Below are 17,361 nucleotides of genomic sequence, written 5' to 3'. Positions count from 1 at the left end.
AAATTTCTCTAATGTTTTCCTGTTACATGTAATGGTGATGTTGTTGTTTTACCTTTTTTTTTTTAACCATATTTAAGAAACTGCTCTTATTTTAAAGATTTTTATTTTGAAGTATTTCTCTAGTATTCACAGGTAAGACTATAAGGCACTTAATATTTAATGTAATAATGAAGCATATCAATATTTTACTTATTTTATGGTACCCTGATTATGTACAAATAATAAGTAGGTATTAACAAATTAGTAAGGAGAGAGACCATTTTTAGAGCTTCACAAATATTATCTCACTTAATCTTCACATCAAACCTGTATTACTAACGTCCATTGAAACACTGAGGAGCTATTATTCTATAATCTGAAGCAGATAAGTGACAAAGAGGAGACCAACCCAGGCACTTTTACTGAAGAACCTGAGTTTTAATTCCACGATTCTATGCTGACTCCTCATTCTTATGTAATTATTTTCTTCTAGTGCATTTTCCCTGCTAGCATTTCATTTAAATTTTGTTTATTACTAATTATTGTTATAGATTATATATTAAACATTATACATAATTACATATTATTTATTTAGCATTTCATTTAATTTTAATATCTATTTAAAGAAATTGTTCCAGTTTGACATTCTTTATCAGAATTTGTGGTCCAATAGGATCACATGTATAAGTTTATAAAAGTAGACAGTGATGTTCTTTAAAATTTGTAAAAAATTCACAATAAACAACATAATCAAATGTTTTGGAGGAGGCAGTGTTTTTGATAATTAAAAAAAAAATTTCTTCCTCATTTACTGGTCTATTTATATTCCCCATGGACTTTACTATCATTCACATCTGGCACAGATGAGGGAGTGGGTTTCCCTTCAGTGGGATGGACTGGCTGAGAAATAAAAGCTAAGAAAAATAGTAAAAAAAATAACCACAGAACACAGAAAGTATTTTCAGAGGGGGCAGAGACAGGTAAAGCTGACCAGACGGGTCCAGCTTCAAAGAAAGAAACCCATGTTTGCTTTATTTATATCTGAAGACATCAAAGAAATTCTATGGAAAGTTCTTTGCCAAAACAGGTTAAAGGTGCAGGCAGGTAGGCTGCTCAGTTCCTAGTGGGTTACGCCCATCGCAGGTGCTGCAGGGACCTTTCTAGCAGAGCAGAGGGGGAGTTCACGTGCACCAGGTGGTCTACCACTGTAGGACTGCCATGGGAAGTTCCCAATGCCACATCTGCCCCCTCATTGGCTGAAAAAGTTCCTCACGCATTTCACGAATGCCTTCCAGTATTTTACTATTCCAGAGAAATTTCAGATACATTTATTTTATTTGAACTTAAGAGTATTGCTGTAAAGGCAGGTTATATCAGCCCCACATAAAAGATAAAGAATTGAAGTCCAAAAAGGCAATATCCTCTAAGTTGCAAACTTACTTGGTAGTACAGCTACATACATACTACCAGGACCCTAGACTGAGTCCTGATGACCCTGATGACATTCCTATGGGGGGCACCCTAGGTCCCCTGTTCCTCTCAAAACTAACATGCTTCTAGGGGAAAGAAAATATGAATACTGATAATCCTAAACACCTCTTTAAACAAAGGCAAGGCAGATGAACTCTAGGACTCATGTTGTCTGGGATGGGCACTATAACCTCTATAAATCATACCACAGGATGACCTTTTATCCCCTCAGATGGCATTCATGCCATACCATGACCTGTGGGTATGTGAGAAGTGTCAGGGTTGGGGGAATGATAATCCACATAGAAGGAGCAACAAAATATTTGAGATCACTTTCAGAACGAAGAAAACACAATTTCCCCAAACCTTGTGATTTATTCAACTGGTAAACTGAGTATCACTATCCTCCCTCCATTATTTTGAGTGCATCAGGTCAGACCTTTCACACTAACCATCTGCCCAGTGAATGATGACTCATCTAAAGGTTCTTACTCATTGGTTCTTTCCTCAGAGTCTGTCTAATCCCAGGGTTGGAGGAGACTATTCTGGTCTGTGGTCTGTGATATTTCACACAGGAGCTCTGTTCAGTGAGTCCCTGATTCCCTGACTGCTACTTTCTCTCACCAGCCTCTTCCAGCTCTATGATGGTCCTGCAGGCCCCTGAAGCCCCCTGGACAACAGCTCTGACGGTGTTACTGATGGTGCTGAGCCACCCCATGGTCCAGGGCAGGGCCACTCCAGGTAAGAGCAAAGTGGCTATTCCTGGAGGGCCTGGCTCAGGGAACCATTCCCAAGGGCATTTCCCTTCTGGGAACCAGACTTTGAGAAAGGCTATGGAGATTCCTGCCACATCCCATGTCCTTCCTTCCCATCTAGAGAATCAGGTTAACTTCCCCATTGCTATCCAGCCAACCCGTCCTCTTTCCAGGGACACAAGGACAGTGAACTGGGGAGCAATGCCAAAGGAGAAGTATGTTGTGGAAAATGGGCCAGGGGGGCTGGAATAACATAGGAAGGACAAGGTTTCCAGAGAGCATTCAGCAGGATCAGCCTCCTGTGTATTCTCATATCGCATCACGACCTTTAGGTCGTGCTTAAGGAGAGTGCCTTATTCTCCCTAGGGTCGGGTAAAAGCCAAGACTATTGGAAGGTGATGGCAAGATTAAGAGAAAGGGAATGGGTTCTACCCCCAGAGCATTCTTGTTGAAGGTAATAAATGCAAACTTCCAAGAGCTTGATTAGAGCACAAGAGTGAACTGAGATTTGTAGGAAGAATGAAATGAGGGTGTGTAGGTGTGTAAGAAAGGATTACTGCAGAATACCCGACAGCCAATCAAGGAGCAACTAATGGAAAGACCTCTTCCTCACACTGCCTCCCTCTGCCTAGTGTAGTATTGTGGCTCTGTGATCCCATTTTCTCAGGATGCTTCCAAACTCTATAGTCCACCATAGGAGGGAGGGCTATGAAGGAGCTATCTTAGTTTTCCACTAATTTCCACATTTCCTTTACAGGAGCCTTCTCTTAGAATCTTTCTAAGATATATTGTCCTTATTTCTAGGGGTAGCCATATTTGAATACCCTGAGCCCAGCCCTTTTAGTCCCAGGAACTCTCTCCCATTACATCATGTCCACTTGCTGAGAAGGGAGGCAGAACTTGCTCTTGTTAGTCACTTGTTAGTGTGAGTATCCATTGGAAGGACAGCTCTGCTGTGGAAAACTTACCTTCAAAATCCTGCCTTTAGAAACAATGGAGTCCACCTTCATAGATCTCTGGTGATTGTGGTGCTTTTCAATGATTAAAGTACCTTCTACACCTTTTGAAATCAGGTCTTTCCATAGCCATGTTTGAAAGGTAAACAGATACATTAACTTCCAGGAGAGGAAGGCTTTCTTATACTAATATTCAAGAAAGTTTTAGGGAAATTATTTATACATTTCCCGCATGCAAAGCCAGAGTAGATTAAGATATATACAAGATAGTGGCACAGAGGAAAGAGCACTTGGTTATGGAAGAGAAGGAAATAAGGGAAGATTTCTTGGAACAGGTCACGGTGAGGCAAGGTTGACTCCAGGATGGCAGTGTCAGGCAGGGAGCTCCAACAGGGAGAGCAGCACCACTCTCCATTCCCCAGCTCCTTCTGCCCCTGCAGTTTCTCTTCCTGAAGGGCTTTATGTCCTAGTGAGGTTCTGCTCCTTCCTGTGACCTCAGGTGAACTACTGCTCCTGCCCCATCTGCTGCAGAATGGATGAGCTTCTCAGTATGCCCGCACCTCCCCAAAGATCACTAAGTCACCCCTCTAGCAGTGAGTCACAGTTTATTCAGTGAATTCTGGTCACCGATAGGAAATCACAGAGGCCTGGGTGACCCGCTTAAGACCACAGAACTCTGTTAGAAAAAAGAAATACTATTTTAAGATTCAGCGCTGAGTGGGAAAAAGAGTTACTACCTAGTACATTAGCGGCAATCCTTGAAGATGAGTGAGGGGGCTCGGGAACACCGAGCGCCGAGGTCTCCCCCGGGCCCTGCTGGCTGGCAGGCGGCCAGAGGCGACCGCGCCGGATCCTGGAGTCAGCGCTGACCGAAGCCGAGGGGCGAGCGGGAGGGTGGTGTACTCGGCCGAGAGGCTGAGGAGGGGTCTGGGGAGGGAGTCGTGAGGTGGCCGAGGTCGCATCCCCAGGGAGTCGCGGCCGGGCTCAGCGCAGTCCTGCTCCCCGCAGAGAATCACGTCTACCAGGGACGGCAGGAATGCTACGCCTTCAACGGGACGCAGCGCTTCGTGGAGAGATACATCTACAACCTGGAGGAGCTCGTGCGCTTCGACAGCGACGTGGGGGAGTACCGCGCAGTGAGCGAGCTGGGGCGGCAGCAAGCCGAGTACTTCAACAGCCAGAAGGACGTCCTGGAGCAGAAGCGGGCCGTGGTGGACACTATGTGCAGACAGAACTACGAGCTGGACGAGGGCTTCACCCTGAAGCGCCGAGGTGAGGCCGCGGGCGGGGCTCGCGGTTGCCGCTGGGCTTCGAGCCCCCTGGGGATGCGGGGCGGGGAGGGGCCCAGTGAAGGGGTTTGGGTGCTGGGGATCATGCGGGTGAGTCAGCCTTCTCGTGGAGCCAGGGCAAGGACGTGAACTGTGCTGAACATGAAAAGAGGGAGGGCTGGGTGGAGAGAGAAACACACCATCAGGGCTTATCAGGCCTGCCCACTGACTGTGGGGCAGTGAGGAGGCAGAGATGCTGCCCTCCAAGCGCTGCAGGCCACGCAGAGAAGAAACTCCCTTGGGGGAGATGGTTGGGTTGGACAGCTTGAGGGGTTTGGGCAGATCTCTCATGGGCGGGTATAGTAGGGATTCGAAGCTGGGGAGGAGCGTCTGGGCTGGGCAAAATTATCTAAGGAGGAAGGCGGATCCAGGAAAGAGAGCAAAGGGCTGATTCCTAGGTCCGTGGACAATTATGATGTTGGCTAAGAGAAATATCTGGGAGGACCAGAAAGTAAAGGGTGAGTATTATAAGAATTGGGCAGAGAAGGGTCACAGACGCTGAAGTAGCGAGGGAGATGGGAACTGAACAGTTGTACCAATGACTTCAGAAGATAAGTAAATAGAAGTTGAAAGGTGGGCTTGGAAACCAGAGAGAACAGGTTGTCTGCAGAGTAGGACCAGGAGCTGGACCACATGGGCTGAGAATTAAGGGTGAGGACCCAGGCTGAGCATAAACCATAAATTCTTTGAGGAGGAGATGGCATTTTGTCTTGGACTCTTATTGGTTCAGGGAGCCTGAGTGTGAAGAGGGGGAAGAGAGGTGAGGTTTGTGCAGAGCCTCAGGACCTTTCAAGGATGAGAGAAGAGAGCGTGAGCTTCCTCTTACCATCAGCTTGTGGATTGGGGGACCCCTATGCACCAACCTGAGAAGACCTGAGGGATGAAGAGATGAGCCTTCCACAAAACTAGGGATCCTTCTCACAGAGAAAGGGGAAGGATGATAGGTAGAAGAAGGCAGGAGCTGTGGGAGGGCTCACCTTTGATCCCTCTTCTTTTGGAAAGTGGAAGGAATCAGAATGTGGACAAATTGGATAAGAATTAAGAGAATGACATGAGTTTAGGATAGTTACCAAAGTAATTAGTGAGAAAATCCAAAGAGAAGAAATAGGACTGGCAACAACTGTAGGGTCTAATACAAATTTGTAGGACATAAATCTAAATAATCCATTGCCAGATTGCCCTGGTGTCAGCCTGAGTAATTTGGGTTAATCACTTAGGCCAGTGGGTCCCAAACTAGTTCTGCTAAGTAGAACCTCCTAGAGATCTTTTTAAAACACACATGCCCCCAGAGACACTGCCCAGAGATTCACATTTAGTAGGTGGTGAAGTCAAGAAATCTATATTTTTAGTTTCCCAGTGATTCCCATGTAACCAGGTAACTGTTGCCAGATCCTGAGGAGTTTTCTTTTTAAATAGTAAATGACAAGGTCGTAATTTTGGGTTCAGAGAGTGTTAAATGGGAATGACTGCAATCAGAGCTGGAGTAAGAAAATGTTATTATTGTCTAGGGAATAGTAATCAGGGCATGAATTATAAGGGGGAAGAAAATAGAGGAAGGGGAGAAAGAGCTGCAGAATTTCCTAACATAATTCTAGAAGCAAATAAGCGGACAGTCTTCCACTTACCTGGAAGTCTTTGCCTTTGTGAAATGTATTTTGAACTGGTTGAGAAACGGAAGCGCTGGACCTGTAGACTTAGCTTCATCTTCTCCTAGAAATCAATTTTATACTTCAGTCAAAGTTCTTGTGGAATGTTCTGGGCCTCAAAGTAAATTTCGGTGTAGAGCTTGATTTCATGAGGTCCAGAGAAATTTAATTATTTCACAAACTGTGACTCAGATAGGAATTGAACTGTCTGATGAACCGTGAGTTTATAAAGGTGGTTGAAGTAAAATGGTGTTCCTACAAGTACCACGAGTATAAAAAGGCGGGCAGCATGGACTACTCTATGTACAAAACCAAGTAGCTATAGGAAACAACATTCTAGGTAAATTGCAAAAATATGCCTGTCCCATCTCAAGGTATTTGTTTGCTCTGGGAAGTAGAAATTAGAGAAAAAAGAACTAACTTTTTAAATATCTGGAAGGTCTTAGGTGGGAAATTCTCTTAATAGGTTTTCTCCAGAGGCAGCTGGATCTTTTCTGGCCTAAGGAGGGGAGGAAGATAATGGTGACAGATGTCCAGAAGTAGTAACTATCAAGAGGGTCTAGGAGGAAATAGGCAACAGAATGCAAACTGATGTGGGCAATATGGATGAGGAAAAAACAAGGAGAAGAAAGTACATCAAACAGAACCAAACAGAGACAAGCAGAGACACAGGCTGGACCTATACCTATGGGCTCCTCAAACAACAGAAAGACACTTAAAATGAGAAATTTGGCCATGGACAGGAATTCCTATTAATTCAGCAAAAGGGGCTCAGAATGTTGGGTTTGAGGATATTACTCTAAATATCTTGAGTTTTTGTAGATAGGAAATGGCATAAAATATATAGACTATTTGAAAAATAAGTCATTGTCAAGTTCGTTCTGTTTAATTTTAATTTTTATGACATAAAATTATTAGGTCAATAGAGAAAGAGAATGCCACATATATCTTAACTTCAAAAAGTTATCTGAGTGAATTTTGTGTTCTTTTCATCAAGATAGAACATTGAAAAGATAGGTAGTTTCACAATTGGAAAAATATTCTTTATCCAAACACTATTTATTAATCAATGGCTTATAGTTAAAATTTCTGCTAAATGTGCCACAAAGTGTCATGGAGATTTGCGTGGGGTTCTGCCGCAGGCCGGCTACAGCAAAATAACCGGGGGTGGGGGAGCAACTTGTGTAGATTGATACAGCAGGAGTGGGAGCCGTTTATTGTAGGACAGGAGCGGTATTTATACATTCCACGCAGCTTATCTTAATTAGCATAAACTAGATACATCACTCAACCAATAAGGAATCTCCACACTCAATGGCTCGCTGGCATTACTTCACAAACCACTCCCTCTGGCAAAATGCCAGGCGCCATCCAGACTTGTTTACAGACTCTAACAGGGTTTTCAGCTTTTGGATTCTCTCAGGAGGCAATTTCAAGCAAAATATGAAAAGTAGTAAAACTATAGCAAAATTTATTAAAGAGAAGAAGGCACAAGCACTCCCAAGGGAGTGGGGGGCGGTCGGGTCCTCTCAAAGAGGAGAATAACAACTCATTTCTTTTTGAGCTTCATTTTATTGGATATGTAGGAGGATTCTTAGAAAGTCCCACCCAAATATCATCTCTCACTCTGGACTGACAGACCACATTAGATTTTTTAAACCTCTGATTCATATTACAATATTATAGTACGACAAACCAAGGGCAACTCTTGGTCATCCTGGCCTGTCTGACAGGTCCGGATTGGAACGTGTTTGACAGAATTTATGATCACTGGGCTCTGAACTTAATCATCCTCCTTTCTTAGGTCTTGGAATCTCTGACCTGGGTTGTGCTTTTTTTTTTTTTTTCCCGATATTGCTTAAGGTATCTTAGCATTTAAGCCTTTTTGAGCAAACAAATCCTTGGTTCCTATCCCTCTGAATATATCTACCTTCCTCCTGTTGTAAAATGAATAGTTTATAGGCTTGAAATCAGGCAAGGGTAATAAAATAGCTAACTTATCATCCCTTGCGGTACCACTGAGGCAGGGCCGTTAATGAACTGACTGGATCTGCCCTACTTGTTGTCTTAAACCCTGACCACCGCTCATGTCTGTTACCTAACAAGCACTGCTTTTGTCTTGCTCCTAATATTCTCAGTCCTTGATATGTAACTTAAAAACTTGTATATTCTCTTCAAAAGTCTGCCGAGGTCCAGTCCCGTTGGGGGGAGTGGGGTTCCAGGGGTCCTGAAGGAGTGGCGTTGGCGAAAGAAGAAGAGTCAGGACAACAGGTTGCAAGTTACAAGCAGCCTCCAGAAGACATCTCTCTGCCCCTGGAGGGAACTTTATTTTTATACCTTTTTTACAGTGTTTTTTCAGGTAGTTAATGGATAGCTTCAAAGCCTGAAACTTTTTTGATTTACATAATTTTCAAGAGTTACAGTCTTTTCTGACATACATTGATTACCTAAGATATTGAGTACATTGTTCAAAATATTTTTCTGTAACCTTAGACAATCATGATTAAGCTTTTAGGTTTTTACCTCAATCACTAGGTGCTAGGCGACACAACTAGACTACATGACTCCTGACCTATTATTCACTTCTAACTTTAAAGCATTCCTATCATTTTTTATTAACCTTTAATTTTAAAGCATACTTATAATTATTGGAAAGCTTTATTACTTTTAAACAGAAATCCCAATAAAACACACTTAAAATAGTGAAAGTCTATTATTTAAAAGCCTACTACTCTGAAGTGCCTCTAAAATATATCTATGTTAATTTTACATTATTCTATTTTTATTTTTTTAATTTTTTTTAAAATTAAAACTTTTTTCTGTTTTTTTTTTAAAGAGAGAGAGAGAGAGAAAGAGAGAATTTTTTAATATTTATTTATTTTTTAGTTCTCGGCAGACACAACATCTTTGTTTGTATGTGGTGCTGAGGATCGAACCCGGGCCGCACGCATGCCAGGCGAGCGCGCTACTGCTTGAACCACATCCCCAGCCCCGTTATTCTATTTTTAATTTCCAAGGTAATTTCCTTTTTTCATATGACCTATTTGACTGCTTTCTTAAAGAACTTTCTTGATCCTTGGTCAAAGCACACCAATTCTTAGGTCTTTGTAATCTTTAACTAAAGGGCAGGCTTTACATCTCAACTCATTTATATTAACTGTGTGTTTTCCATTTTCATCATAAGTTTCTGCATAAAACAAAGGAGGGTCTATTGGTTGGGGAATGTATTTTTATTAGCCTCTTGTCATCGAGAGGATACCATAAGCTACGTTCGGTGGTCCTTGTACTGTTGGCACAGCAATTGTTTTTCTGTAGCGAGGATGTTGTACAGGTTGTGGCTTCAGGATGGGGTTGGGGGAGCTAGTGTAAATTGTTAACCATGGGATAAATATTTCTTGAGCTTGAGGAATATCACCATTGTTTGTATCCTGAGAGACATTGAAATGCACCTCATGGCATATCTCACTTGTATCCTTAGTCTCATTCTGGGAATTTTCCTGCAATCTCAGGCAATATGTACTTTTGTTATTGATTGACGTAGCTCTGTTATCCATATCATGAGTATCATAAACAAAACACTTAACATTCCTCATGGTTTAGGTTTCCAGATGATGCGACCTTGCCCCAGCATCCCCCACGCTGTGACCCTGTCAGACAGCAGGTGCAGGAACGCCTTCACCAAAAGTCTGTTTCCGTCTTTTCAGTGCAACTAGCCTAATAATGACATTTATATCTTTTTTAAAAAATTTTTTTAGTTGTTGATAGACATTTATTTATTTATGTATATGTGGTGCTGAGAATCGAACCCAGTGCTTCACACATGCCAGGCAAGTGTGCTACCACTGAGCCCCAGCCCATATATTTATATCTTAAACATCTAGAAACTACTTCCTTAATAAAAGCATCTAAGAAATTATAATCTCAATTGTCACTCCTTCTTTTCCTTCCATTCTAGTCCAGCCTAAAGTACATGTGTCACCCTCCAAGAAGGGGTCCCTGCAGCACCACGACCTGCTTGTCTGCCACGTGACAGATTTCTACCCAGGCAACATTGAAGTCCGATGGTTCCTGAATGGACAGGAAGAAACAGCTGGGATTGTGGCCACCGACCTGATCCATAATGGAGACTGGACCTTCCAGATCATGGTGATGCTGGAGATGACCCCCAAACAGGGAGATGTCTACACCTGCCACGTGGAGCACCCCAGCCTGAACAGTCCTGTCACTGTGGAGTGGAGTGAGTTACCCCCTAAGAGCCCTTCTAGACCCCATATTATGAACACTAGCTCCAAGGTCCACGCATCTTGTCTTACACGTCTGTACACTGGGACCACTTTTACCAGCATGTGTTTTCTATACAAGCCCCTGAGGGCAGTTCTGAAATGGAGACAGTGGAAACTAGCCTGTCTCTGGTGTAGGGTATCCTAAGGATTGAGGATCTCCCGCTTTGTCAGAAAACCTAGGGAATCAGCTGTTTTCCTGAATTGCCCTCATACATGGGAACTGTTTTCCTTCCACCTTTTCCCCTGGTCTTTGTTATGTTGAATGACAGCTGCCAGAATCAGCATCTGTTCTCTTGTTCAATTCACCAGCCTAAGTCCAGAACTGGGTGGGTCCTTTCTAAATTTACTTCTCAGTGGACTCCCTCACTGTCTTCATGGTAAGGCGAGATTGCAATAAATCACTGAGTTGATCTTAAAGCAAGAGACAGACACTTTATTCATCAGCTGGTGGTCAGGATCCACCAGCTGGCGGACCAAGGGATAGGCTGCAAGTCTCCACCCTTCGACCCCCTCCTGGAGTTTGAGTATTCTTTATAGTCCAAAACCATATTAAAGCATAAGCGGCTGTTGCTATGATTCAAAACCATAAGCAAACGTCATGAGATCTAAAATCATAAGCAGAAAAGGGAGTGGGCCAAAACGTCCCTAGTTGATTACAAGTTAAAGAATGGTAACTAACATCTAGACAATCTATCTCTGACAGGGGACATTGTCCAAGAAAAACGGGAACCAAAGAGGGAGAACACTTTTACACTGTAGAAGAATTGCCATTTTGTGTTGCCAAACACGCTATGCTAAGCCACTGTTGATGGGTACAGAGGTGGGGTGTTCCCTGGGAGAAGCATTTCTCACATGACATGGAGTCTCAGGGCAAAATGGAGACTGTTTGGTCCTCACCCATGTAGCCTGGCCCGTAACTCTCCTGCTGACCTCCTGCTCCAGCTCCAGGATCTCAGACAAGACCCAGGAAGGGATGCAGTTGGAGGCCCTGAAACTAATCCTGGATTCTGTTCTTCCCAGAGGCACAGTCTGACTCTGCCCGGAACAAGACCCTCACCGGGGTCGGGGGCTTCGTGCTGGGGCTCATCTTCCTTGTAGTGGGCATCTTCATGCACAAGAGAAGCAAGAAAGGTAAGAAAGCCTGGAGGAGACCTAGGCTTGCCTTCCTGGCTTCCTCATCTGCATGTTGAGGGACTGAGACAGGAGAGCAGTGCTGGAGAGTTCTAGAAGCCACTGAAATCAGATCGTCAAAGCAAAGATGGCCTGTAGGGAGGGAGGAAAGCCCAGATGACAAGGTCTGGTGCTCAGGCTCATGTGGGGTCCATGTAGTGAGGGGCACTGGAAGGTGGGATAAGGGTGTCTCTCATTCTGAGGTGGTTTTAATGGCTGAATGCATCCCCTTTCCTCCTTTCATTCCAGCTCAACGAGGACCTTGACAAACAGGTAACACTCCTCTGTTTTCTTGAGGGACTGGGTTGCAGAAGGATTAAGTGCTGTCCTTGCATTGTGACTGACCACAGGGAAGAGGGTCGCAGGCCTGAACTTCCCTCTCAGCCTCAGCCCTTGAGTGAGTGTGGGCAAAGGGCCTTCCTTTACTCCACTGGGGATGGAAGCTCAGGAAAACGGGCTAAGACTCAATCTTATAAAACCCTACCTTTTCTGTCCTGGGGCTCAGAGGAAGAGGGCTCACCAACCTGGGATGACTTTTTCTCCACCCCACAGGGCTCCTGATCTTACAGAAGACTCTCTGTACCTTGGAACAAGGATTTTTCTGCATTTCTTTAGTCCCTGAGGCTGATTCTGGGGCAGACCCCCAGCTTCCCAAGAAGATGTTCCTGCAAAGTAATTGCTCTGAAACCAGAGTCTATAGCTCTGCTCTTTGACTCAATGCAAAAGTTTCCTGAGGCTTTCAACCAAGTTCCTGAACTCCATAAATAATTAAAATCCAACATAGTTGTCTGTTTTCTTTTAAGAATTGCAGCGAGTCATCTCTGCCATTGCTTTGGCTTGAGGTAAACAGAGATAATGGAGAAGTTCATTGTCATGTACACACAGGCAAGAGGAAAACATGAAAATGGGAGATCCTAACTGCTGCATAAAGTAGCCAGTTGGAGTACAGGCGTGAATCACCAGGTCTGGATAGCACTTCTTTTTGTGGAGCTGCACATACTCTGTGCTCTACAGTTCTTCTTCTGAATTTGCTATATTTATATTATGGGCTGCCCCATAATCATATTTGCCCCTTTCATCTATGTAGGTCTCAGACCATGATTCTTAGTTATTCTTTGGTGAGCAGGCAGTGACTCTGAATATGAATATGGTTATGTGACCTGTATTCACCGATTCAACATATATCTTATTAAGAGCATGTTTTACCATTATCAGTTAAGAAATAAAATAAAAATCAGAATTAAGGATTATAAATTTAAACCTTTTTATCGTGTACATAATAAATACTGCTTAACCAAATATGTCTTACCCTTTTGAGTGCATCAAGGAGAATGTACAGACTTATCCTCAAAATCTGTATTCCCCAGCCTACCCAGACCTCTTCTCCTAATAATTTGTACTATGGGAGATGCATCCTAATTGTTGAAAGACAAAGCAGTATATGTAGTACTTTTTCAAACACAAGTCTTTTTTTTACAATGCAAAATTTTTCTTAGTTCTATATGTCATATTAGGTTATCTTTAAGTCTAGATAGTCTTATAAAACCATAACTTGTCTGTCCTGGGACTAAGCACTTCTTATTTTAATTGGGGGCACTAGGGATTGAACCAAGGGTCACTTTACACTGAGCAACATCCCAGTCCTTTTTATTTTTTTAATTTAGAGACAGTATCTTACTAAGTTGCTTAGGGCCTTGCTAAGTTACTGAGGTTGGCCTCAAATTTGCAATCCTCCTGCCTCAGCCTCCCAAGATGCTGGGATTATAGGCAAGAGTTACCAGGTCTGTCTAGTACTACTTTTTTGTGGAGATGCACATCTTGAGTGCTCTACAGCTCTTGACACACAAAGCGGTCACCTCCCTGTCTCTGGCTTCATAGAAGCAGTTTCTGGGTCCATATACTCCTAGATGCCTGCCCCTGGTCAGTTCCTACAATCTACAGTGCTCTTCTCTCACAGTCTCCTCTCACTGTGCCCTGAATCTGGGCACCAGACTCCCCCATTTCCGGGAGAGTTTGGGGCTGAAGGTGGAGTCTAGGGCATCACTAATACAGGAATAACTGTTACCGTGGGTTGTGTAGAAATTTCAGCTGTCACATAATGAAGGGATGAGGACAGTTTACAGCGGACAAATGAGGACCCTTTATCTCTTGGTTTTCCTTTCTAGATTCAGAGCCACCACATGAGAAGTCTATGTAGCAGAAAAATAATATGATTATAACCTTGTCATTCAAACACAGAAATGGGTCATGAGTATTCTGAAAAGTCTTAAAATCATGATCACTATTAAATCCCTAGACACAGAATGTGTAGATTCCTCTGTGGAGCCTTCAGGCACTGAATATTGCAAAACATATCCGAATGGAATCTTCCATAACCATCCCCCACCCACTGCTCCACATGCCACAGGCCAGGGCAGGACCAGGGTGGAAGCGACATTCTCTGGCAGAATCAGAAACTGTGGTTTCTGCATGCACATACGGGTCCAGGAGACGTGCCTCTAGAGGACTGGGGTGAAGGAAATGGGGAAGGCCCTGCAGCTAAGAAAGCAGGCATCAGGCAGGTCCAGCTCTCACACACCAGCTATGTGTTGGTCTCTGGGATTTTTTTCTGGAAAGATGCAGCATAGGGAGAAGTCCCAGAGGAGAAGGGGGTGTGAAGTCCACCCAGTGTGGGGGCCACCTGTTACCACACTTCCAATTCCAACAACATTAACTGGATACTTTGTATGTGTCAGGCCCTGAGCTAGGTGCTGAGTCTGAGTAGGATCAAAAACAGGTGGGAATAAGACAGGTCTTGGGTACATCAGTCCAGTGACTGCATTGAGAGGCACAGAGAGATTCAAAAGAAAGCTGGGACTGCAGTTTTCAAGCAGACTTGAAGCTGGTGACATGCCTATGTCCTCTTCTGTCACAGAAAAGTTGCCACCTACAATAGGAAAAACTCAGTTAGGACTCTCGGTTTAGTGTCATATCCTTCATTCCTCATTTTCTGCCCCTCCTATGGAGAAGGTAGTTTTCTCAATCTGACAGGTGTTACTGTCTCAGGTGATGCCCATAAGTTAAGGGACACCCTAAGGAGATGTCATTTCTCCTTCTTGGGTTCTCCTGTCACATGGCTGCATCCAGCTACAAGTGAGTTGGTATCCTTGAAAGCAGCGATTACTCAGTAACTGCATGTTACATAAATAATACACAAGAGGACCTGCCGTGTTTACTACATGAGGTCCTACCACGTAGTAGGAGCTTTGCTGGGCTTTATGGGTAAAGGGACTTCAGTTCCTAAAAGTTCATAAACTACGTGCTGCCCTGAGGGATGCTGACAAAGCTCTATTTCCTGGCACAGGTACTAGTTACATGGGTGTTTGCCTTGATAATCATTGGCTGTACATTATTTTGTTTTATGTATTCTTGAAAATGTCCTCTAATTCACGATAAAAGGGTTTAAAAAGAAGCAAAGCAAGATATTGATAATTTGGAGCAAACATAAAAGCCAATGAGTCTAGCAGAAAAACTGGGTTTTAATAATAGTTGGAATAAAGAAAATAACAGATGATATAACAAATGAGACTTTTGCAACTGAAGATTAACTAATAATGAATCAGACATCGTTACTCTATGAACATATATAACTATTTGACCAGTGGGATTCTACATCATGTATAACCAGAAGAATGAGAAATTATACTCCATTATATACATTGTATCAAAGTACATTCTACTGTCATGTAAAACTAATTAAAACAAAATTTTTTTACTAATATATAAAAAGTCAGACTGAGGTACTAACCCTAGGGCAGCATGAAAGATCAAATAATAGAAAATAGAAAAGCTAAGAGACATGAAGGATAGAAACAAAGATTCTGACACCTAGGTAAATAAACACCCAGAAAGTAAGAGAAATGTAGGAGGAGAATTACCACAGGAAAAAATAATGAATTTCTAAGCTTTAAGGAAAGATAAGCAAGCTGGAAACAGTGGCTCATGCCTATAATGCCAGCAGTTTAGGAGGCTGAGGCAGGAGGATCGCAAGTCTGAGGTCAGTCTTAGCCATTTAGCGAGGCCCTAAGCAACTTAGCGAGACTCAGTCTGTAAGTAAAATATAAAAGAGGACTGGGGATGTGGCTCAGTAGTTAAACACCCCAGGTTCAACCCCAGGACCAACAAATAAATAAATAAAAAGAAAGATTAAATAATTTAGTTGAAAATAGTACACAGAATGACAGATGTTTTTAAACAAATTTATCAGGAAAAAGAACTGTCAAAACAAATGAGCTAAATGATTGACACAAGTAATAAAGGAGACAGCAAAATTCAATGAAAAAGAAAAAGAAAGAAGATAAACAGAGTCAATTCAAATTGATGAGGTCACCAGATTTCAAGAATGATTGCTAGGGAAAAGGTAGAAGATTTAAAATGAAAAGGGAAATGATTATACATACAGAAATTTTAAAATGAAAAACAATTATGAACAACTTTATGCCTATAAGTTTGAAAATTAAGAGTGATGCATTTTTAGAAAGACATAAAGGTGAAAACAACAGGAAGAAATGGAAAACTAAAATAGAGTAATGAACATCAAAGAAACATTTCAATGTCACCTCTTGCCCTGGGCTCCTGTCCCGGTAACAAGGCAGTTGGGCTGGTCCTACCACACTTGAAGGAGAGACCATGCCTCTCTTACACATGCAGCCTGGAACGCAGAAAAGACTAAAGCTTCCAGATCATCTTAGGAAGCGTGTGCATTCTTTTCCAGGGCCAGCTAAGGGTAGTACAAGAGATGAAAATGATGGCCAGGCACACACCTGTAATCCCAGTATCTTGGGAGGCTGACTCAGGAGGATCACAAGTTCAAAGCCAGCCTCAGCAACAGCAAGGCACTAAGCAACTCAGTGAGACCCTGACCTAAATATAATACAAAATATGGCTGGGGATGTGGTTCAGTGGTCGAGTGCCCCTGAGTTCAATCCCCAGTACCAAAATACATTTTTTTTAAAAAAGAGGAATGGGGCTGGGGATGTAGCTCAGTTGGTAGAGTGCTTGCCTCACATGCACAAGGCCCTGGGTTCAATCCCCAGCATCACACACAATCACACAAAAAAGAAGTATCAGAGTCAAACAAATATCAAGTTTTCAGTACAGTTCAGCAGGATGCATATTTGTGAGAGAAATTCCACTTAGACTTCTCCAATAAAAAAAAAGAGGAAAACGATGCACTAATTTTATCCACATCACTGAATCCAACAGTTATTACAACAAAAGAACAATTTGTTTCCATCAAATAAGGCTTATTCAAAAAATATAGTGATGATTCAGTGTCAGAAAATCCATAATGTGATTAGCATATCAGTGAGCCAAAGAAGAAAATTCATATTCATTTCAGCTGAATTCAACTCAATATATAAACAGAGTGTGATTATTTTTACATGATTAAGCTAATAAACTAGATATATATCAGATATATGAAGAAAGTAGATATAGTCCCTTAGAGAGTATGAAAAAGATAGAAGGCCCTTTATTTCTGCAAATGTTTAACACAGAACAGAAATCCTGGACCTCACTGTGAGAATGGAAGAAAATCAAGGCTGCGTAGACTGTGAGGGACACAGAGAATGGCTGCAGGTGACATGACCTACATGTGGGTAAGACCCCAATCTCTAGAGCCCCAGTGCCCAGCCCCAGAGCTTGGAGAAGAAGAAGAAGAAGGAAGAGGAAGAGGAGGAGGAGGAGGAGGGGGAGGGGGAGGGGAAGGGGAAAAAGAAATGAGAGAAATGACC

General features: G+C 42.8%; 2 protein-coding genes and 1 non-coding gene across 3 annotated transcripts in view; all 3 read left to right on the top strand.

Moving 5' to 3' along the window:
* Positions 1-12,366, top strand: part of LOC114084058 (HLA class II histocompatibility antigen, DP beta 1 chain-like) — a 66,482-nt gene extending 54,116 nt beyond the window's left edge. The window contains exons 5-6 of the mRNA XM_071613497.1: positions 11,837-11,860; positions 12,140-12,366. Coding sequence (XP_071469598.1) covers positions 11,837-11,853 — 17 coding nt within the window. The 3' untranslated portion in view covers positions 11,854-11,860; positions 12,140-12,366. The remainder of the gene's footprint in view (positions 1-11,836; positions 11,861-12,139) is intronic.
* Positions 1,995-12,366, top strand: LOC114084057 (HLA class II histocompatibility antigen, DP beta 1 chain). Its single transcript, XM_071613498.1, has 6 exons — positions 1,995-2,190; positions 4,169-4,432; positions 10,090-10,371; positions 11,438-11,548; positions 11,837-11,860; positions 12,140-12,366. Exons 1-5 carry the CDS (start codon positions 2,091-2,093, stop codon positions 11,851-11,853), a joined length of 774 nt encoding a protein of 257 aa, XP_071469599.1. The 5' UTR covers positions 1,995-2,090; the 3' UTR covers positions 11,854-11,860; positions 12,140-12,366.
* Positions 12,367-16,597: 4,231 nt separating this feature from the next.
* Positions 16,598-16,671, top strand: Trnav-cac (transfer RNA valine (anticodon CAC)). The gene has a single exon. It is a non-coding gene; the product is annotated as a tRNA-Val (tRNA).
* Positions 16,672-17,361: the final 690 nt, after the last annotated feature.

This window comes from Marmota flaviventris, chromosome 6 (assembly GCF_047511675.1).
Source record: "Marmota flaviventris isolate mMarFla1 chromosome 6, mMarFla1.hap1, whole genome shotgun sequence".
NCBI lineage: Eukaryota > Metazoa > Chordata > Mammalia > Rodentia > Sciuridae > Marmota > Marmota flaviventris.
This window is presented reverse-complemented; position numbering and strand designations above follow the sequence as displayed.